The sequence below is a fragment of the Fundulus heteroclitus genome, chromosome 16 (assembly GCF_011125445.2).
Source record: "Fundulus heteroclitus isolate FHET01 chromosome 16, MU-UCD_Fhet_4.1, whole genome shotgun sequence".
Lineage (NCBI taxonomy): Eukaryota > Metazoa > Chordata > Actinopteri > Cyprinodontiformes > Fundulidae > Fundulus > Fundulus heteroclitus.
The window spans coordinates 30,618,408-30,635,928 of NC_046376.1; the positions used below are offsets into that span (position 1 = coordinate 30,618,408).

The 17,521-nt window shown below is 42.8% G+C and overlaps 3 protein-coding genes across 5 annotated transcripts in view; all 3 read right to left on the reverse strand.

The window, feature by feature from the left end:
• Positions 1-2,934: 2,934 nt before the first annotated feature.
• On the reverse strand, positions 2,935-6,567 carry rpsa (ribosomal protein SA). Its single transcript, XM_012867884.3, has 8 exons — positions 6,429-6,567; positions 5,244-5,415; positions 4,980-5,098; positions 3,785-4,030; positions 3,522-3,650; positions 3,268-3,427; positions 3,153-3,188; positions 2,935-3,072 (listed from the first exon to the last, which is right to left on the reverse strand). Exons 2-8 carry the CDS (start codon positions 5,374-5,376, stop codon positions 2,972-2,974), a joined length of 924 nt encoding a protein of 307 aa, XP_012723338.1. The 5' UTR covers positions 5,377-5,415; positions 6,429-6,567; the 3' UTR covers positions 2,935-2,971.
• A 2,961-nt stretch (positions 6,568-9,528) lies between these two features.
• Positions 9,529-13,972, reverse strand: LOC105929939 (mitochondrial glycine transporter A). 2 transcript variants are annotated; one of them, XM_036148641.1, is made up of 8 exons: positions 12,700-12,829; positions 12,524-12,608; positions 12,218-12,342; positions 12,020-12,104; positions 11,704-11,883; positions 10,592-10,760; positions 10,334-10,494; positions 9,529-10,257 (listed from the first exon to the last, which is right to left on the reverse strand). In XM_036148641.1, the coding sequence occupies exons 1-8, from the start codon at positions 12,786-12,788 to the stop codon at positions 10,135-10,137; spliced, it is 1,017 nt and encodes a 338-aa protein (XP_036004534.1). In that variant the 5' UTR covers positions 12,789-12,829; the 3' UTR covers positions 9,529-10,134. The 2 variants fall into 2 exon arrangements, with proteins under 2 accessions (XP_036004534.1, XP_012723340.2); XM_012867886.3 differs by lacking the exon at positions 12,700-12,829 and adding an exon at positions 13,726-13,972 and having other exon boundaries at positions 10,135-10,257; positions 12,524-12,648.
• A 1,675-nt stretch (positions 13,973-15,647) lies between these two features.
• The window catches only part of LOC105929904 (myosin-9), a 37,629-nt gene continuing 35,755 nt past the window's right edge, over positions 15,648-17,521 (reverse strand). For both annotated transcript variants that reach the window (XM_012867838.3, XM_012867837.3), the window contains 2 exons: positions 17,301-17,473; positions 15,648-17,181 (listed from right to left, as the gene is read on the reverse strand). In XM_012867838.3, coding sequence (XP_012723292.2) covers positions 17,082-17,181; positions 17,301-17,473 — 273 coding nt within the window. In that variant the 3' untranslated portion in view covers positions 15,648-17,081. The remainder of the gene's footprint in view (positions 17,182-17,300; positions 17,474-17,521) is intronic.

Sequence of the window (17,521 nt, forward strand, 5' to 3'; positions counted from 1 at the left end):
AGCGAGCTCTGCATAGGGTCCAATGTAATTCACCCAGCGCGATGGGAGACTCGTTTTGAGGAAACTATGGTTGTAGCTCACTGTCTGCCTTGTTGTTGTTGCAGAGAGGTGTCTGTTTTGTAGAATAAATCATCCGCCGATTAGTTATTGATCTGGAAAAGCCGAATCTGAAACCATAAAAAAAACATTCAGATCCCAAATGTACAGCGTTCTAATTCTTCCATTCTATTAGCAGCTTCCCTTAAGAGGTTGGACACTGAACGTCTGCCTGCTGAGTTTGAAATTACTAAACAATTCTTTAGTGCGGGGGAAAGCCATGTAGATTGACCGATGCAGTAAAATGCTAACCAACCAATGGGAAGAAGTTGAGCCCTTAAGACACAGCCCCTCCTCATTTGCATAATGAGGCAGAAATGCATACAGAAATGTAAAAAGGACAGGCAGAAATGTAAAAAGGACAGGCAGAAATAAATAGCATCACAGAAATATATAGGGTAAAAAAATACAAAGGAAGAATAAAACAGACAAAAATATTATTACATGCACATAAATAAATACTTAAGAAATATAAGTAATTAATAAATAAAGTTGAAGATTATAACGCACAATAAATAAATAAGGTAATTATTACAAAGGCAAATAAATAAATAAGCTAATTAAAAGAGATATATACATTTATGTCTCACTGTATAATTTAATTTCTACCTACATTTATTAATTTGGTGGCAATTAATTGTATTCTTATTTATTTATTGAGCATTTATTTATTTCTGTATTTATTTTTAGATATGGAAGACTTGGTCCTCCATACTAATCACAGGGCCGCTGTGAGAAAACTTGAGTTCACCCAGAAGTGGTTAACAAACGCACCAGTAATATAACAGATCAAAAGTGTCACTGTCCAATAAATAATTATCAATTTACGTGTGATCAATAAAATAAAAATGTATGTCCATTAGGCTATGTGTTCAAATTTATTTATTTTATAGTTTTTGTGTTGCAATTTTGAATCGTCATTGTGACTTAGATAGACCTTATTATCCTACTAAGTGTTCAAATTCAGACCAATCACTTTTGTCTAGTAATCTGTATGTTTAAATTACAAAGTTCCACGATTTAAGGAAAAAAAACATCAGTGCTGAAATGCATTATTTAGTTATTGATATTAAAATAGTAAGATTGTGGGCTACATATAGGCAAAACCTTCCCTTATAAGATCGTCAAATGCAGACGTTTATCAGACCGAAACCCCATTTCAGGGAACCTTAATCTTTACAGTCCATAATTTATCAGGTTTTAACTACATAAACAATTTAAGTTTGTTTTGTTATAGAACATGTGTTGTTGATTTATAAAACATTCAGCATAAACAGACCCCTATCTGCCCATTAATCCTCCTGCAGGTCAGAAGTAGTCAATGAAATAAGAACAATTCTGGGGTTCAAAATAGATTAGAACTTTCAAACTGTATATCTGCGTAGTTTACCTACTGATGTCAACCTGCAAGATTAATATCTTAAGATATTTTTCACTGCAGGGAGGAAAGCAGTAACAAGGAGGCGCTTTAACAGTATCCCAGCAACAATGAGAGAATAGACTGCTATAGTACAAGAAATATGTGAAATGGAAATGTTGACCTTTTCTCTCAGACTCTATGAAGGCTTAGGTCAAAATGGCAAATTTATGTAAATGGAGCGGTGGGATGAGTCAACGTCATGCTCGTTTTTCCTCACTCTCTTGGTTGTGACTGGTCTAATACCAAACGGGGTTTGCAACTCATTACATTTTAGATCAATACCCTTTCTCCCATTTTTATTTTATTTTCCATTTTCTGTGGTGACCTACATTTTAGGTTGTATGTTGTTTCTTCTATATGCTCCTTTTTGCAGAATCGTCTTTGAACACAAATAAAGTTGGAAATAAAACCATACTTTTTTGATGCCAACATGTTCCACTGTAAAAAAAAAAAAATTCACTTAATTCACCCAGTTAAAATAAGTCATTTTAAGACACCCCTGCCTTACAAATTAATGTAAAAATACCTTACCATATACACCAGAGAAAAAAACTGCAACCTAATGTTAATTCCAACCGTGCCAATCTGGTAAAACTAGCCTTTGCTCATTTATACATGTTTATTCTGAAAGGGTTTAAGCCACCACTGTCAAAGAGGGGGGATTAGGATGCAGACCTTGCCACAGAATAATGGAAGAATGCTGTCGTTCCCTCAGTGGGGTTATTCAAGGTAAAATATATACTCCATTGTTTGTTTCCAGATTAGTGCCATTTGTCAAGCCAGCGAGGCTTTCAGTCTCCCTGTTAGTCATTTCTACACTTCAAACTATCCATACCTGGATGCCATATTCAGATCACCCAACTTGAGCGAGTACATTGTTTCTGTGAAGTCTACGGTGGCCGTATGCTTGCTCAGGAGGGATTGCTGCAATGGCTTCATCCAAAGGGCAGGGCTTCTTCAGATAACTCAACTAAATCAGGCATTAAAATTCCATTTGGCTGCATGGTATAAAAAGGACCAGACTATACTGCAAGTAGTTAAACAGTAATCTCTTTACGACGGCTCAGATTTAACATGTTTCTTGGATCAGTTCGTCTTGTGAAGAGCCTGGAGAGGATATCTGCGGTGAAGTGGTGCTGTGGAAACTGAACATATTTGGTTGCCAGTATAGATATCAGCATAATTAGCCAATAGTGAATATGTACAATATGGTCAATCCCAAACTACCAAAGCAGGTGATCAGGTCAGAAATATTTTGTTAGTTTATATTGTCAGCAGTTGATGACAAACTGATCTCAGCAGGTTATTTCTGCCCTCTGTTAAAATGCTTCATCCGTCCATCTAAGAAGAATCTCTTCCTAATCACTGACACTTGAACTTCGCAGCAGATTTCAGAAAAAAAGGACAAACTGAGCCAGTTAAAGTGTAACAACTTTATTTGTTGTGTTGGCTGATTTAAGACCAGTCAGAAGTGGCGCCGCCCCAGTCAGAGGCCTGAGCAGTGGGAGCAGTGGACCAGTCGTCTGTGGCCGGCTGAGTGCTCCAGTCTTCAGCAGCTGGAAAACACAAAGTAACACCAAGTTCAGAGCCTGACAGAAACTACTGCTGAAATAGACGAGGAGCTCTGTAAACTTACCAGTATAGGTCTCTGCAGCTTTGACAGGTGCAGCAGCTGTAGGGACATAACAGATTAGACAAAAGAAAAAGCAACATCAACAGGTTTTAAAAAGAGGAAAAAAAAGGCGAGTTACCTGCAGGGAACTGCTGGATGGGCACCGATGGGACAGCAACACCCTCAGACCAGTCAGTCACCTCAGGCTGGGCAAACTCAGCCTGCGGAGCGGTCCATTCGCCCTGGAACTCCTCCTTCACAGTGGCCTTCTCGGCTGCAGCCTGCTCCTCCTTCTCAATCTGTTACGTGTTTCAGAGCAGAATGCAGCTTTTACCTCCACAACATCCAGACACCTTGGAGGGACCTCAACAGAACGGACCGCGCTCCTCTTACCTCTTCAGGGTCCCTGTAGAAGTACAGATCTGGCATGACCTCCCATGGGTGCTCCCTGGAGATGGTTCCCCTCATCCGCAGAACCTCCCTGGCCAGCATCCACCACATCAGACCCACAGAGTGGTGACCCTGCAACGTAAAGCCCATTTGTCCGCTGTGGTTCAGACGAACGCAGCCCAAACATCCCATCCTACAGGACCCGGCGCTGAATAGAAAACTGTAAACCGGGCCGATGGCAGTCCATGCCCCCCCCCCCCCCTTACCTTGTTGTTGCAGGGGATGGAGATGTCCACGTATCTCAGTGGAGAGTCGGTGTTGCACAGGGCGATGGTGGGGATGTTGACGTAGGAAGCCTCGGTCAGCGGCTGGTGGTCGGCACGAGGGTCCGTCACGATCAGGAGGCGGGGCTCCCTGAACGCTGCCTGGATCTGATTGGTGAATGTACCAGGAGTGAAGCGGCCGTGGAAGGTGGTGGCTCCGGTGGCCGAGGCGAACTTCAGCACTGCTCTCTACAGCGGGCAGAGAAAACTGGTCAGCACTTTCCAAAGCTCTGATGTCCAGCTCTTTGTGGCACTTTGAGGACCCGACTTTTACCAATCTGGTTTGATCATCTTCACAGCGGTGCAGCAAAAAGGCCCTTTTCACTTTTCACAAACCCAAACCTGATTGTACCCTCCATTAAAAAGATCCCCTAAATCTCTCCATCACACTTTCCAACCTCCCTTTTCAGTCTGTAGGCATTTATTTGTGGTTTTAGCCAAACAAAAAACTATTAGTTGGACGAAAATGTTGAATTCAAAGTGGTGTAATCCCACAGAAATGATACCAACCAAATCTAAGCAAATATAAAGAACCTATTTAGGGGGGGGGGGAAGTATAACATTTTTTCAATAATTAAAGACTTGTTTCTAGATATTTTTCCCCCATACTTTGTAACCAAGTTTTAGTTCTAAACTTTTAGACTGTGCAGGAATCCTGTTTCCAAACTAAACTTCCTGAAATCATAGAAAGGGTTTAACAATTTTAAAAGCATAACTTTCAAAACATAACTGTGGTATATGTTGTATTTTCAATAAACGCCTACTTTGCTGTCTTTCTGATCATTTGGGCAACATCATTAACATCCAGTGTGACCATCTTCCCAAATATTACATCAGCATGCACAGTTTATCTTCATTACATCAGGAATACATTAGCTGTCGCCCTCCAAACAGCCCCTTGCGATATAAACACTGCACACAATGCAAAGACGATCTTTCTGCGATATTATGTACATTTAAAGTAATGAGCTGTGGCTCGGGAGCTTCTCATACCCCAGTCATAGGACAGCTGTCCTCTGGTGTTAGCGAAACCCCCGATCCGTTTACTTTTGCACACTTCCGACACCAGAGCACTCACATCAGTACCCGGCTTTAATAGAGTGCGTTCTGTGACTTTACATCTTTAACTACTGCCCACCTGCCCAGTGTTCCTGGAGGAGATGACGCACACATCTGCTGGGTTCTCGATGGCAACAATGGCCCTGGCCGCCAGCAGCAGCTTCTCCCAGGTCTTCTTCAGGTTAATGATATAAATACCTGTGAGCAAAGAGAGAACATATAGAACTTGTAGGACAACCTGGTAAACCAGAGAACCCTTAAACATCTTCGATTCTTTATCCCCCGAGTTAAATAAACCTCGGAGCACCGATCAGTCCGTCGCATGGCCGTTTCTATGACATACCGTCGCTTTTCCTCTTGTAGACGTACTGCTCCATCTGGAAGTCGAGGTTCATGCCTCCCAGGTGGGTTCCTGCAGCCAGGAACTTCAGCACATCCTCCTCCTTCATCTGAAGGACATCCAGACCTCCGGACATCGTGACCACTTTCCCTGCGTTACGAGTTTAGTGGGAGAGCTGCAACAGATAAGACAACTTTCTAAGTAACGACACTGACCCGCATTTTCTATTTAGTCAAAGTCCAACGCAAAGATCAAGGCAACGCATTACAGGATCAAATTTAAAACGGCTTCCCTCTGCTGTAATAGATTTCAGTCCTTTTAAATTTGTGTACTAGTCCTGTACCCAAATCCTTCACTAAGTCCAGTTAAACCCGCTCAGATTTCTTTTACCTACTCCGTCTGTGAGAAAACTTAGTCAAGACTCCCCTTTTAAATCAAGAAGTGGCTCGATTACTTTTGGTTTGATGAGGCGATTATCACGTGCCGTGTGCTACTTTTATAAGTTTATAAATTTCCAAAACTGATGCAGAAAAGGAGCCATCCGCCATGGTGGCATTTCCGATCTCAGTATTGCATGGAGATGTAATTACAGGACTCATATCAGACAACAATAAGTCACCTAAATCTATGCAACTGTCCCATTTCATGGGGATCATCTGCCTCAAAATGAGATCAAACATGGTATAATTGTTTTATCATTTGTCGTTCACTACAAATGTCCGATTACAAAAAAAAAAACACAAAAAAAAACTAGCCAGTATGCATTTATTCGGGCACATGGGTGCGAAATGGATTTATAAATATGAAGTGAGGCTTCGATGGGGGGGGGGGGGGGGGTTAAAAGTTAGCTTTGACTCGCGATGGCTACATTTAAAATGTTAAAACAGCTAAAAGTTAGGTTCCTACAGCCATCCATGCCAGCATGTCGGGACTACTCTGTGCTGTTACTGATCTGAAGGGAGGTGAGGAAGTCTTATAAAGTAGAAAGCTGACATGAACGCGTGGTCGGGGCTAGCGCGTTAGCTTTGGACGTTAGCATTCCCGTTAGCGGTGCTCTAAATGGTTTTTATCCCGTATAGGCGGTACGGAGGCGGTCTGGCTGCTTCATGATAAAACCAGCCGGCATTAACTTGTTTTTCGGCTTGGTTTCCATGCTGCGTTGACTAAATAAAACCGTTTAAAACTCACCACGAAACAACGCCGTATGGAAGTCTGAGCACACGGTGAAAAAGAGGGCAATGGCAGGAAATGACGTATGTTATATACCCCAACTTCCAAGCGCGTGATTGGTCCGTTTTCTGTCATAGATGTAGGAGAGCTGTGAGCGGCAACTTTGGGAGGCAACCTATAGCTTTTGGACTCAAATGTCTTTATTAATTTGGACGGTTTTGAGCAGTAATACTGCAAATATACTCTTAGTCTAAAATGTTAAATGTAACAATAAGGAAGTTGATAATATACTAACATTGCTGTGTTTGTTGGGGAAATTTTAAATTGTATTCAGAATCAGACATACTTTATTAATCCCAGAGGAAAATTATTTCAAGTATTCTCTGTTTTATTACAGTTTTTGGCATCCTTGTCAAGCTCTGCTTTTTATGTGATATTTATTACGCACTCCCTGTAATCCAGTGTGGTTTCATGTTTGTGAGACATCGTGTCTCTTGTCTCTCTTTTACTTGTGTATTTGAATTGCATTTTAATGTCCCTCTTCTTATTTTATTATTATTTTTTATTAACTGTAGCATTTGAGATTTTTTGGACATGTAGTTGTAGTTGTAGTAGTGCATTACAAATATAATCTATTGTGTTTTATAAGCTAATATATGTTTGGAAAATGTATTTGACAAGATATTAAAGTTTGAAAAAAAGGAAACTTTAGAAAGCAACTCAGATGTGCTTGGAAACTGGGCTTCTTTTTAGAGTGTGCTTCAAATCCAACAGTGGGTCAGTGAAGTTTTGTGCCTTGGAAGTAGACTACTTGCGGATGCAATTTTTAGCCGTGTTTTCTTATTAATACTGAATCACGAACATTCTCGTTTGACATGTCCTCTAGTATTTCCGTAGATTGGGGCATTATGTGTTTATTTGTTCATTTGTCTTTCTTTTTTAGATCTTTAATGTGGGTAGACATGGTCTATTCAAGTGATAGAAAGTATCAGGCCACGTTGTTGCTACTTTGTCACTATCAGCATATAAAACTGAGCTTTGAATTTACTCTGACTATCTTAGTCTGATATTATATAATAATAATAATAATAATGATAATAATAATAATAATAATAATAATAATAATAATAATAATAATAATAATAATAATAATAATAATAATAGTAATTATTATTATTATTATTATTATTATTATTAATTACTTGTGTGTTTTTTGGTGATCAGAAAATCAATAGTAAATCAAATGAATGTAAAAAAAAAAATAAGAACCTTGCCCCAACAACAGTTCCCAGTATTTTAAAAAACCTTGTGTTGCATGTTTCAGTCCAAGATCCCGCCGAGGCGTTCACGTACCATCCGGACTTACACGCGACGTCTTGCTGCTATATGTCTATGTTTAGTCGTGTGGCAGAAGTGTACTTCTGCCCTTTAGCCGCTAGGTGGGGTTTGTCCCATTTGAGCAGCAGGGGTAACCATAGGTAGGCCCTGTGGGTCGGATGAATATCCCATATTAAGACAATGGAGATGGAAAGACCATATTAAGACAATGCTGAGACGCTGACTTCTCGGTGAAAGACTGACCCGTGTTGCAACTGTGTTTGCCAGAGATAAAATGTTCCAGGCAGAAGGGGTCATAATATGTACACAGGGACATAGGTAGTTGAGAAATTATTTATTGGAACATGTCACGGGAGCAGAAAATTAACCAGAACATTGTAATCCTGTACGGCACATAAACAGGTTTAAGTGGTGGTCCTGAGCTGTCGCCACCAAAAGTTTTGATTAAACGCCAAGGACAAAGTGAGGTGGGCGATGGACCAGTGGAGGGAGAGGGATGTCCATCTACGATCTGAAGAAAACACGCTGTTTAGTCCTTCACTGTGAAGCTATTGGGTAAAAAATGTGCACCTTATATGAAAACTCAAACACGCTTGTGTTTAACCCCTCATTTATAGCACGGATCCTTGAAGAATGCTCCATAGAGAAGTTTTATTGATCCAAAACTCCCCAGTTCATGTGTCACGTTACTACAATGTCACATGACCTATGAACCCAACACTTGGACTTCAGTTTTATGAAATGAAATAATGAATAATGCCTATATAAACATGTTTCTAGAGCTTTGAAAATGTTCTGTTCGTGACATCAGTCCCAGAGTCCTACAAGCCCATGTTCTTTTTCACTATTTCATGTCATGTCACCACACCCCTTGCACAGCTTATCTGTACCAGTGCTGCGATAAGTCGCTGGCCCTCGTGTTCTTGCGGCCCTCCTCAACGTGCTGAGCCCAGTTTCTCCCGCTGATTTGAGATCACAGCCAGGCTGGGAAAAGGGCCTCTCACAGAACTTTTATTGTTTTATATTCTCATTAATTAATAAAAGAGAAGGCTACGAAGTTCAGAGGACTTACATAAGCACCGGATTGGGACTCGGACGTTTCCTGCCAATATTCTAACCACATGCAGTTCCTTGCAGAAGTATTCATACCCTATGAAACTCTTGTTTTTTTGTTTTTTTTTTACTTTTTTTTCATACCCCCTGGCAGATTTATGTGCAAAGCTATTTCTCAACCATGAAATTAGTTTTTATTCATCTTTAATTCCAGTTGGATGTCAGGACCAGCTCTGCACATTTCCCCTGGCATTTTGATGACGTGTTTTTGCCGAGCAGGTCCAAGCCTTCAAGCCTGTCCTGTGAAGGCCTCAGAGGTTTAATGGGGAACATTAGTGACTAATCAGCATCATGAAGATCAAGGAAGAAAGCAGGCAGGTCAGGGAGGAAGTCCTGGAGACGGTTAAAGCAGGGTTAGGTAATGAAACACCCTAAGAGTGCTAAGCTCTGAGCTGGAGGGATCCACAGCTTTTCTTTTCTTCAGCAGGTCTGGTTAGAAGTGGGGGAATGGAGCTTAATACAGGGCAAAAAATGACCCGAATCCCATTTAAAATCTGTGGCAAGACTAAAAATGTATCTTTGCAGACCATCTCCATCCTACGTGACTGAGCCAGAGCTCCTTTGCCAAGACGTCGGTAGACGTGGAGAGCTGAAAGCAGCATACGCTGAAAGACATGCAGCTGCAGACGGTTTCATAAATCATTCATACAAACACGACAGGGACACGTTTTCATTTGCAATAAAGTTTATTGAGTGGTTTAGATGGGTTAGTTCTCTTTGTAGGAGAGCACATGTAGTTTACCTCTGTATTTTTTTCACAACTCGTTTCTGATCTTTGGTTGGTTTGTGATGTCAGGAGTAACTCTTCTTCCTTTTACCAGTCAGGTTTGATGGAGTTCACACTGTCGCCAGGGCTCAGCTTTGTTTCTTTGAGCTCTTTCAAGAGCTTAGCATTCATTTGTAATCTCAGGGGTTAAAAATCAAATCATTTCTGTAACAACTCTTGCTTTTCAACTTGCTCCACCACAGATGCCAACCATTTTTTAACCATTTGAAGGCACAAGTCTAATTTCAGACCGTTAGCTGAAAAATCCAACATGGAAACCTTTCACACGGGTCGGCCACATCTCCCACCGCGTCATTAAGGCGACTGCGTGCTTCCTGCGCTCACCAGTCTGTTTCCTAAGTGACAGAGAAATATTCTGGGCCACTCAAGCCTCTGGTACTTTTCTCAGCGCCTCCTCTGAAGCAGCTTTTCGCCTCCGCCCCTCTTCGTACTCCGACTTGCTTCCCGTCTTCCCTTTTACACGCAAGCTTTTAACCGGTGTGTCCTTCAGGACTTGAGTCCAACGTGTGCCATCATCTGCTCGTACACGGTCCAGGCCATGGCGGCTATCATGGTCCTCCTCAGACACCGAGGAACCGCTCCGCTGAAGAAGCCCTGCAGCCCGTGGTCCTTGTTGGAGAAGGGGAGAAGGTGAAGCCGACACATCTACTGTAACGTGTGGGTGAAACGGGAGAAAGGTAGTTACCGTGTAGATATATTTGATGGCCTCCGCCGTCCCCAGCAGGGGATTCACTTGGACGTGTGTTTTGACCACGTCGGCGGGCTGCGTGATCAGAGAGGCCAGGACGCCAGCCAGGATCCCGCAGCTGAAGTTAGCCAAGGGGGCCGAAGGGGAGGAGCTGATCTCTGCAGGGGGGGAGCACACAAGGCATTTGGCGAATTAAAACAGGGATGAAAGAGTGCGCTGTGTCTACAGCAAAGACGTTCTGCAGCGTGCGCTCACCTCGTGGGAGAGAGGCCTTGGTCTGGCTGTAAAACATGACGTAGATCCCGGAGAAAGGGACGTCTCTGAGGAGCGTGGCCACGAGGCCGGAGAACAGAGCGGCGGGGCCTTCGCTCTGGCACACGCTGCGCAGCGCGCCGCTCACGCTGGCGTACCTGTACCTGCCGCACTGCAACACAGACACGCGCAGCCGGCGCAGGTTAGCTCAACGCACAATAGAAACACCACACCGCACATCTGCATCAGAAACACCACACCGCACATCTGCATCAGAAACACAACACCGCACATCTGCATCAGCGGCACACGGAGACTGGGCCTTGCTCACTTGGTCACCTTTATGCCGCAGACGGCAAATGGGTTTTATGGGATTGTAAGTGACAGAGCAATGCCTTCTAATGTCTAAACGCCTAAATATTTTAAACTTAAAAAAAAAAAAAAAAAAAAAAAAAAAGGGGGGGAGCCAGATTGTAAGTTTGTTTCTTTGCAAAACCCCTCCAGCTCAGTCCGACTGGACGGAGGGCGTCTGGGAGTGTTCGTTTTGTTGCCCCAAATATTTGTTTTAAATTTTGTGCAGTTTGGGTCATTGTTTTAGAACGCGTTACATTTGAACCTCTCCACAGCTTTCTCCCTGACCTGTCTGCTGTGCTCCTCGGTCTTCATCGTGCTAATTATTCCCTACACTACAAAAAACAGAACTAGAAATAAGTCAAATGTTCTTAAAATCAGTGTATTTGTCCTTGATTTGAGCAGGTAAACAAGATGATTTGCCAATGGAATAAGATTTTTGCACTTAAAATAGGAACAATTCATCTCCATCATCTTATTTGTCTAATTATCTTATTTTAGGGGTCAAAATACTCATTCTATTGGCAGAAAAGATTATTTACCTGCTCAAATCAAGTATAAATACACTAACTTTAAGAACGTTTTACTTATTTTTAGATCCGTTTTTGCCGCCTGATAGCTGTCCTGTTTTTATACTGAGATTAAACATCAGCGGGGGACTCTGGTCCTGGAAAGCTGCTCTCAACAGACCCGTCTTCAAATGCAGCCTCTTCTAACTGGTTTGTTCTAATTAAACAGCTACAGCCCCCCCAAACACTGCTCACCTCAAAACGTGTCTTGATGACAGTAATGGGCAGCATGACGACTCCGGCCACGGTCCGAGCTCCGCCTCCCAGCATCACAGCGTGCGCAGCTCCCGGCCTGCGGTCCTGGAAGAAGTGCTGCTTCAGGGAGTAGTAGGAGCTGAAGTAGATTCCCACTCCCGGGATGGTCCGGACGCAGGACTGGAGCGGCCCGAGGGAGAGAGAGGAGAGAGCAAACGTTGAGATATCGTCTCCTCCAGTCCTGCGTCTTCACCAAAGCAGACTTCTGACGGAGACAAACGCGTTTGGCTGCCGTCACAACCGGAGACGAGCGTACCGGGGAGACACCCTTCCACAGTCCCAGCAGCCGCTCGGTCCGCACCACGCCGAGGAGCACCGACATCATCCCGACTCGCCCTGACCTGGAACAGGGAACCGGCAGATAAGCCAGATAAGCGGGGAACGCTGAACAATGCTTTCCTCTGTGCTCGAGGGCCTCGGCTGAGGCGAAACGATCGGAGATCAATAAACCCACCCGGGCTGCACGCTTCTCTGCAAGGTCTGCAGGCGGGTCTTGACCAGGTCCAGAGGCTGGAAGAGCAGGGTGGAGCAGGTCCCGCTGAAGGAGCCACACATGAAGGCCTTGATCGCCGGATGAAGCTGTCGAAATGATGGCAGGAAGGTTAAACGCTATACAACGCAGCAGGAAAATCAGCAGTTTTGCCATTTTAACGGCACTCCAAGTCATTTGGAAAATCCTTAATGGCACTGGTGGATCCTTTTGTTAGAAAAAAAACAAACAAACAAATGAGCAAGCGAAAAGAAACTCATCAGTACTCACCAGTGACAGTTCCATGCTGCTGGGAAATGAAAACCTGTTGGGTTTTTTTGTAGCTCGTCTCTGCTGTCCACCGGGTCTCAGAGCACCGAAAGGCAGGAGCAGAGGTTTCCGCTGAGAGCCTGTGCCTGCAGTGGATGAAGTCTGAATCAGAACGGCATGTGCAGCCCTTTAAGTACCCGACGGTCATCTGTGCGACGGCACGTTTCCCATTTGTGACCACCCCGACACGCTGCCACTTATTAACCAGCCAAAACATCGTCAGCATGGATCCAGGTCATGAGCTGCACGCTTACTGTTCAGCTCACAGAGGGTCACCAATCCAACAAACACAGAATTTCGCTTTTAGACACTTATGTAGCTCAAATAAACAGGAATGCACAGCATCAGGAAAACACGTGATTGCGATACTACTGTGATGACGATTATCTGTTACAATATTACAATCTTTTCCTGCTCTTGCTCTACATTAGCCCGCCTCGGACTGCTCAGGCAGTCCTAAGTCATTAGGATACTGCAGACAACTATTGTTACCGCAACCATGATTGCAATTCCATATTTTTGGCAGATACAGTTAAGAAGGTATTTTAAAAAGCCAAAAAAAAAAATTTGGGGAAATGTTAATAAATTATTAAATATACAATTTAAACATATCATTGATTTAAAAACCAAAATATTAGATTATTATATATTAGAATACTTTATTATATGTAATTCTTAGTATTCAGTTTATAATTTCATCATCTTTCTTGAGTTAGTCTCATGAATAATTACAGATGCCTTTAAAATTTTAAAGAATGACTTACTAACCTAATAGTTCCCGTTTATGTTTTTAAATATCTCTTAGCGACTTATTTATTGACCTGTGGCACAGACGGTTTTCTTCATCCACAATCTAAGTGCATGTCAGCATAATCGGGTTTTTAAACTGTAGTGACTTAGGTCATCACAGATAAATAGTTTGTGCTGCTCTTGTAAGAAAAGTGCTTTAAAAATACTGTCTATGCCGCTCAGGATTTTTATTTAAAATCACCTTAAAAGTGGATTATGTCTGTACTGACTTGACAGATTTTTAGTGCTACTGTTACTTTAAGTTGTTCTTATGAACCGCTTGATTTTGGTTGGAATTTCTAAAAATTGAAATGAAGTGTTTATTTTAATTTTTTTGCTTTTTATAAAGTGCGAGCAGATAATTAAAACAACACCTGAAAATCACGGGGTAGGAACCTCTTCTGAAGTCATTAGGAGGCTGTGGTTGTTAAAAAAAAAGCGCCTCTCCACGGTGGAGTTTTCCCCCTTCCAGCGTGGGCTCCAGTTAACACTGGCCGGCTAGAAAACGCTTCCTACCGTCTCTGACACCCCGGCCCTCACCGGAGGAAGAAGTGAAATCCCCTCACCGCTGCTACCTAAGGTTGACCTTTTATCTGCTTCCTGGCTCAAACCGGCCGGCACCGGTTTGGAGGAGACCGCGAGTACAGTTGTAAATAGGCCACGCCCATCGCCGAGCAGACTAGTATGTGATTGGTTTAAGAAAAATGTGTGTGACGTAAACACAGAGCACTTTCAGCAAGGTAAAGACAGGGAGTTATAAATTGTCTCTCACCCGGCTCATAACGTCATGTTAAACACTTTTATTCAAGCAGGTTATTCCTGCTTCATCGAGAAGGATATTAAAATGTTTTTCTAAACCCTTAAAAATTTCATATTTTACATTTCCTGATCAAGGAACTTACCTGTCGAGGGTAGGTAGGGTTTAATTTGTCCTGTGTGTCTGACAGGACGTTTACTGCAGCCATAATAAAGAAGCGTCTAAAATGTCAAGCTCCACCGACAGACAACATCGTTTCTGCAGCGCAACCGGTTCTGACCACTGAGCTATATAATACACCCGTTTCCCCAGTTTTACCTTTATGCCATACCATCACCGCCATCTGCTGGTGAAATGACTGTCCACAGTGCGCTACAAAAAGCCTGCACATTCACATTTCAACCATAAATTTAAATCCATTTGGTTAGAGTTTGATGCAATATAACACCAGGTAATTGTAGAACAGAAGGAAAATAAACCAGTTTTAACAAATTAAAATCTGAGCAGTGTGCATTTGTATTCTTACTCCATTGCATAAAAACACTTTGTAGAAGCACCTTTTGTGACAAATATGACCGTATTTCAGGGTATCTACCATCTTCACACAGACTGAAATGGGTTCCCATCTGTATTTGAAAATGAGTCAAGCTCAGAAAGGATGGAGTGCTTATTGTCTTACCAGATTTTTTATTTCTTCTGTGCTTTTTTGTCTCTCTTGTTGTGTCTCTGCTCTGTCTTCTCTAACCCCCAGTCGGTCGAGGCAGATGACCGTTCATACTGAGCCCGGTTCTGCTGGAGGTTTTTCCTTCCTGTTAATGGGGAGTTTTTCTTCCCACTGTCGCTTCATGCTTGCTCAGTATGAGGGATTGCAGCAAAGCCATGGACAATGCAGACGACTCTCCCTGTGGCTCTACGGTTCCCCAGGAGTGAATGCTGCTTGTCGGGGTCTTTGAAGCAATCAACTAGTTCCCTTATATAGGACATTTTTGACCAATCTGTATAATATGATTGAATTTGACTTTGTAAAGTGCCTCGAGATGACATGTTTCATGAATTGGCGCTATATAAATAAAATTGAATTGAATTTGCTTTTGTCGTGAACTTTGACTGAGCCATTCAAACAGATCCATGTACTTGGATCTAAACAATTATATCGTAGCTGTGACTAATTCAGTCACGACTGTTGTCCTTTGCAGCATCTGAAAGGTTTTCTTCCACTATTGCCTTATAGTCAGCTCATCCATCTTTCCATGACTTCTGACCAGCTTTTTTTGTTGCTGCTGAAAAAAAAAGAAAAATATCTCACAATGTGCTGCCTCTTCAATATTGATTTTCACAATAATGCACCACTTATTGAGAAATCATAAAATCCCAATGGACTGCATCAGTTGTCATGATGTGGAATAGTCGAAGGGGTGTGAATAATTTTGCAAGGCACTGACTGACAGTTCAGGTTTAAACTTCAAACCAGACCCCCCCTACAACCCCTGCTCTAGGACGAACACCTGGAGAAAAAAGCAACACCACACCGGACCAGACGGCAGTTTAGAAAGCATCTTTATTTGCAATATCATATTTGACCACACATTTTCCATTCCAGAGTTGCAGAGACGAACATTACAAAACAACTGGTCCTCTTTTCTTTTGGATTGCCCGTGTCTTATCACGCACCGAATACATGATCTTTTGAATTATGAGCCGTTATTAGGAAGTAACAACACATTCCTCTCACGTTCCAGCGATGCGAGCTAAAAGGTGACCCCGGGCACAGCCTGTGAGGGTTTCACGTCGTCCTGTCACCGACACCAGATCGCATGCAAACACCAGCTCGTACGTATGCCACACCCTATAAGCAAGTCAAGGAGTACAGTGTACAGGTTATCCCAGTGATGGAGAACGTCCCTCCCTCCCTCCTGAATCTGCCTTTGGTTCAAAACTGGGTACCTCTTCTAGCAAGCTGTGCCCTACGAATACAGTGTGTGCTGCAAGTCAAACAAAGAACGCCCCATTTATAAAGAACGCCCCATTTATAATTTGCCCTGAACATACAAAAAAAGACAAAAGCCATGAACCCTGCTAAGTAGGTGTCAGTTGCATTTAAGGCTTTTATAGTGTGTGTTGGCAGTGTGAGCGCACTCACTAAATAAGCGTGTCCATGGTCATTCAAAGACTTAAAAGCTTCATCTTCGCCGTTTCAGTGAAATCCACAAATAATGACTGTTCTTCCGTCTCAGTGCAAATTAAGAGATTTTCAACGCACCAATTAAACACCTTCGGTTTGTCTCCAATTGATGAAGCCTTCGACTTTACGTTTCTACCAGAGGTGTGTACAAAATATTCCAGGCCGGAAACGTTGTAACGAGTGCTAATCGCAGCTAGGTCTGTAGAGTACATTTCACAATATTGTAGAAATCTTCATAAACCTCGAAGAAGCGAAAATGAGCATAATACACACTGAAGCATTTTCATTCCTAACCATTATAAAAAAAGGTCTGCATAAAATACACTTCTGCTTGATATTACTTTGGTCCCCTTCCAGTAATTGTCTTCATTTATTTATGTATGCTTATCTCCCTCAATTAGAAAAATAAATCCTAAATCAGGACTATTACAAGTCAAAATTTTCCTTATAAAAATAGTTTTACTTTTCCCAGAGAATGAAAAAGGAAGCGATCAAAGAAATTGGCCCAAAAAAAAAAAAACAAAACAACAGAAGAAATGGGGAAGTGATTCGGAATGGCGATTGTCTACGTTTTACTGGCGTGTGCGTGTAGCCGTGCTTATGGATGCATAGTTTGATGCTGTTCAAATAGATCTGACAGTCGCAGGACTGAACGCTGAGGACTGAGCTGAATCCCTGCCTCTAGTACGGACAACATGTTTTCCTTCCTTCTTTGCAGTAATGGCCGCTCTTTTTGTGTTTGGCTCTTTCTGGTGAGGATTCAGCTCGGAGAGGCGAGTGGCGTGCTCCGTTCAGGCTTGGGGCTCCGGGGCCTCAGGCTTGGCTTCGCCTTCTTCTTCGCTTTCGACGCGTGTGACGGTGCGGCGTACAGTGAAGGGGAGATCGCCGCGCCTAGAACAGGAAAAGGTAGACGGCTGTCAGGAAAACGCTGACGGTCTTGCAGTCATTGCTGTTTTTGACCTGCTGATGGTGATAAAGGCCTAATGTGTGTTTGTGGCCACTCTCTCTACCTGAGCTTGCTCTTCAGGGAGACAACTTCACGGTTCATGGCGTCTGCAGACTCTGTGGCGTCCTCCAGCTCTCTCTGGAGTTTCCTTCGGTTGGCGTTGGCCCTCTGGGCCTCCTCCTCGGCCTCCTCTAGCTGACGCTTCAGCTGCTTCATGCGAGAGTTCAACTTGTCAGCCTGCAACAAGAAATTAACTTAGATTAGGCTGGACTAAAAATCTTTCTT

Excerpts from the sequence above, each read along its gene's own strand:
- rpsa (XM_012867884.3), bottom strand. The coding sequence starts at position 5,376 with ATGTCCGGAGGTCTGGATGTCCTTCAGATGAAGGAGGAGGATGTGCTG. Across the intron at positions 4,031-4,979 it reads CCTCCAGGAACACTGGGCAG|AGAGCAGTGCTGAAGTTCGC; the intron begins GTGGGCAGTAGT and ends TGCCCGCTGTAG. Across the intron at positions 3,189-3,267 it reads CATCCAGCAGTTCCCTGCAG|CTGCTGCACCTGTCAAAGCT; the intron begins GTAACTCGCCTT and ends ATGTCCCTACAG.
- LOC105929939 (XM_036148641.1), bottom strand. The coding sequence starts at position 12,788 with ATGCTGACGATGTTTTGGCTGGTTAATAAGTGGCAGCGTGTCGGGGTG. Across the intron at positions 12,609-12,699 it reads GTCGCACAGATGACCGTCGG|TGCTCTGAGACCCGGTGGAC; the intron begins GTACTTAAAGGG and ends CCTGCCTTTCGG. Across the intron at positions 12,105-12,217 it reads CAGAGAAGCGTGCAGCCCGG|GTCAGGGCGAGTCGGGATGA; the intron begins GTGGGTTTATTG and ends TCCCTGTTCCAG.